The sequence below is a fragment of the Cyprinodon variegatus genome, unplaced genomic scaffold (assembly GCF_000732505.1).
Source record: "Cyprinodon variegatus isolate N-32 unplaced genomic scaffold, C_variegatus-1.0 Scaffold82, whole genome shotgun sequence".
Taxonomy (NCBI): domain Eukaryota; kingdom Metazoa; phylum Chordata; class Actinopteri; order Cyprinodontiformes; family Cyprinodontidae; genus Cyprinodon; species Cyprinodon variegatus.
This window is the reverse complement of record NW_015150535.1, coordinates 1,635,936-1,639,660: the sequence shown is the minus strand read 5'-3', so window position 1 is coordinate 1,639,660 and position 3,725 is coordinate 1,635,936. Positions and strand designations below refer to the sequence as shown.

General features: G+C 35.8%; 1 protein-coding gene across 2 annotated transcripts in view; it reads left to right on the top strand.

Moving 5' to 3' along the window:
- Window positions 1-2,735, top strand: part of stxbp1 (syntaxin binding protein 1) — a 43,273-nt gene extending 40,538 nt beyond the window's left edge. The window contains exon 19 of one of the 2 annotated variants that reach the window (XM_015373203.1): window positions 2,534-2,735. In XM_015373203.1, coding sequence (XP_015228689.1) covers window positions 2,534-2,616 — 83 coding nt within the window. In that variant the 3' untranslated portion in view covers window positions 2,617-2,735. The remainder of the gene's footprint in view (window positions 1-2,533) is intronic. The other variant, XM_015373202.1, reaches the window with a different exon arrangement.
- Window positions 2,736-3,725: the final 990 nt, after the last annotated feature.

The window sequence follows — 3,725 nt, the reverse complement described above, 5'->3', positions numbered from 1 at the left end:
TACACAGACTAATGGAATACTATCTGTAAAATTAACTATGTAAACAAACCTCATCACTTGAGAACGCAGGAGATGCGGACGTCGTGGAAGACATTTTGTCCCGTAACGCTCGCCGTACTGTTGGGGGGGAGAAGCGGTGGGGGGGAGATGTTCATGTTGCTGCGGTCTGCAGTCTGACCGCTAGATGTCGCTGAAAATTACACACTGTAGCTTTAAAGGAAAACAAAAGTGGGTTTAACTGAAATGCTTTCTGCAGGACTACACATCAACACACTTAAAGTCTAAAGGTAGTACATTGCAACCTAAGAGCATTTATCTCATGTATGACTAACCTGTTAAACAGTAAGGTACAGAAACTATAAATCATCTTTCACAGCAAGCTGTATGGTCTGCTCCTCTGCATACTGCTGCAATCCCGAGCAAAAAGACCATCGCTAACTAAAACTGATTACCGTTTAAGCTTTGTTGTTTTGGTTTTCTACACATTTAGTGAACTTGTGTAGTTGGAAATCAAAGTCCGAGCTGTGTTTCTGGGGCAGGAACAAAGGCCCACAAAGCTGTTTGTTTTTATGAGCCTGTCCACTAATGTGCGTTCCTCAATCCAGATATTTTAACTTGACTGGGGTTTCTGTCTTTCACTTCTAAATGATGCTCCAAATTCTTTGAGGTGAAGAAAATAAACTCATGTAATAATAAAAACACACAGCTTTGCCAAAGAAACAAGCCTTTGTAAGTCCAACTCCGTTAATAAGTTTGAACAGGTGTGGGGAGTAAATCAAAGTGTCTGCTTGTCTCTTTTATCGTCACAGTTTAAGCTGATTCTAATTCTTGTAAGGTGGTGGAGCACAAACCGTTTGCTTTACTCCTGTAAACACCTTTCAAGTTGTACAATGTCTGAAATGTGTCTTCAGCTTCACGACTGCTCATCTCCGTCTCATTAGGGTCACTGAGCTTCAAGTTTCCTCTCAAATTTGGGATTTCATGTCTACCTATTCTTTATCAGTAGTATTTTTCTAAACCTTTTTTCTATTTAGTCAGTGTCCCGTTTTCCCCACAAATGCCCGTAGAGTCTTACAAACTGTTTGACATGTTTGGTAGTTGTTTTGTTAGTTCAACTTTGCTTTTAGTCACCATGATACCTGTCCTATAATCTGTTTCCTATTCAGTAAAAACTTAATTCTGGAATTTCAATGTACAAATTCTGTATAGATTAGACACAAAGGGATAAATCCTGTTTATTTTTTGGGCTATTTGGATAACATCTATTAGAGAGTCAAGATTAAGCTTCACAGAAAACGTTTTTTTATCGCATCAAAATATTTTATCATTTTTTATATCTTAGATTATATGTAGTTTGGCACAAACTAATCAAAACAACAATAAAAACTGTTAAAAGTTGGCTGACAAAATGCTGTATTCAAGCATTTTAATGGAAAGTTTAATGGAATGAAGAAGTGTGGTAATAGAAGATGAACAGGCAACAGTTTGCAATTGACCTTCTGAAAGCCTTTATAATTTCTTTTTGTAGGACTTGGCATCTGCCTACATTTGCAGATGTGTCAACAAATGGGTGGATATAGACGATATAGCGCAGCTTAACTGGCAGCAAACCTGGTTTTCTCTCAGAAGAACCATTAAAGACATCAGAACAAATCATGTACAAAAGCTGAAAGTCACTCTTATAGGAACCAGACTGATCACCTTAAAGTATTCTATATAGTGTAAAAAAAAAAAAAAAAGCAAATTGATCTTACTTTATATTGAGATTTTCTGAGAAATTGAATTTTTGGTTTTCATTAATAGAAATGCATAATCTGCAAAATGAGCAGAACCAAAAACAGGAAGTTTATCTTCGTGCTTAACTGACCCACATACAAGTTTCAGGTTTTGAACTGAATCAATTATATCAAATCAATCTCATTAGTAAATGTTATTTACTTTGGAAGATGAAATTTGACAAACAAAATCTAACTTGGTATGTACAGGAATAAAGCCGTGAGGTGTTCCTGTCTTTCTGGTAGAGACAGCTTGTGGTAATTTCCTGCTTGCTCATGCGTTTTGTACTGTGACCTTTGGTCTTGGCCGCATGTGCATGCTATTGCATTTAAGTCCCAGCAATGCTGCTGAATAACTTTCAGGCTTTGGTTAAAATAAACACAAAGATATTTCATTGGAAGTCCTAGATCTCCAGAATTGATTCTTTAAAACCAAGTTTATGGGCAAACAGGTAAAGAATTGTTAAACATTTATGCTCCATTTGACTTTGGCAGCAGCTTTTTAAAATGAAGGAATACAAATCTAAAGCTCAGGATGAAATACCTCTCACATACACTCCTTGAAACATGATTCATTATTAACCTTATGACTAACTGATGATTTCATAACTTCGGGCTTTCATCTTTTCTTTCAATGTTATGCAAGGCTGCCGTCATCTGCTGCAGGCATTCATAACAAAAGCTGAAAACACATTCATTTGAAGTCTGTATTAAAACCAATGTACAGCTCTGATGCTCTTCTTGTATGTCATCTCCAGGATCGACCCACATCTTCACTCCCACCTGCCTGCTGGAGCAGCTCAAGGCCATGAACAAACCAGACGAGGAAGTGACGAGCTAAAATCCTTCAGTCAAATTCTGCTCTTCATACCTTCATCCCTCTTAACCGTCCCTGCCATGTTACCTCCACATCTTCCCCAGCCAAATCCTATCCATCAACTCTGTATGCATATTGCTTGAGAAAAAAAAAGACATCTTAGATGATAAAAAAAAAGCTATATCAAAGAATTAAACTGTTGCAAGTATTCTTGTGTTTTACAATGGATGCAACTATCAAAATTTATTTAAAAAGATAAATATGAGGCCACATAAAATGCAAAGCACCAAAATGACATTGTATGCTATGATTATAAACCCTGCTAGAATGTGTAAACAATATTTTTTCCTTTGTTCCTTTGGCTTACCTCCTAGGTGTGAGTTTTATTGTTGGGCAGATCGTAGGGGGATGTGCACTTTGAAAGATTCATTTTATAAAATATATATCATGCAATATATGTATACATATTTCACAGAGAGGAGCACTATCCGCCCATATGAGATGTTTGTATTCAGTAGCATGCTTGGACTTGTGAGGACTGTTCTGTGTTTGTGTAAAATCCGGGTGGTTTGAGTGCAGAAGATTTATTTAGCTTATTGTCTTGAGGTTGAATACCCAACCAAAAACTTTTACTTTGAGTATCAAACATTTTCAAACATGCTTGGTAACTAAATTATGTACAAACTTTCCTCCCTTTTTAAACTTATCTCCTAACTGAATGCATTATTTTCTATCAGGTTTGGCATATTTGCTAGCGTACTGATAGTTTCATAAGCCTATAAGCCAAGGGAAACCATTCTTCAGGAGATACTGTTTAAAAAAGGAAATTATTGTTTTGAAAACATATTCAAATTTAAATTATCTGTTTTTATTTTGACATCCTAGATACATTAGTAGGTGATCACTGTGCTTTTTAAGATTAGCTTCTTTGCCAATAAATGTTAGCAAAAAATGCTGATTTAAAAAAAAAAAAAATCGAATTAGCGAAAGCTTACTGCAAAATGTTTTTTTTTTCTTTTTTTTTAAACTTAGCATTAATCCAGCAAAAATGTTTGTCAATCACATTTTCCACATTTAGCTTTTACAACAAATATTGTTGGTGCGGAACTCTAACAGGCTCTTAGCTAATAATG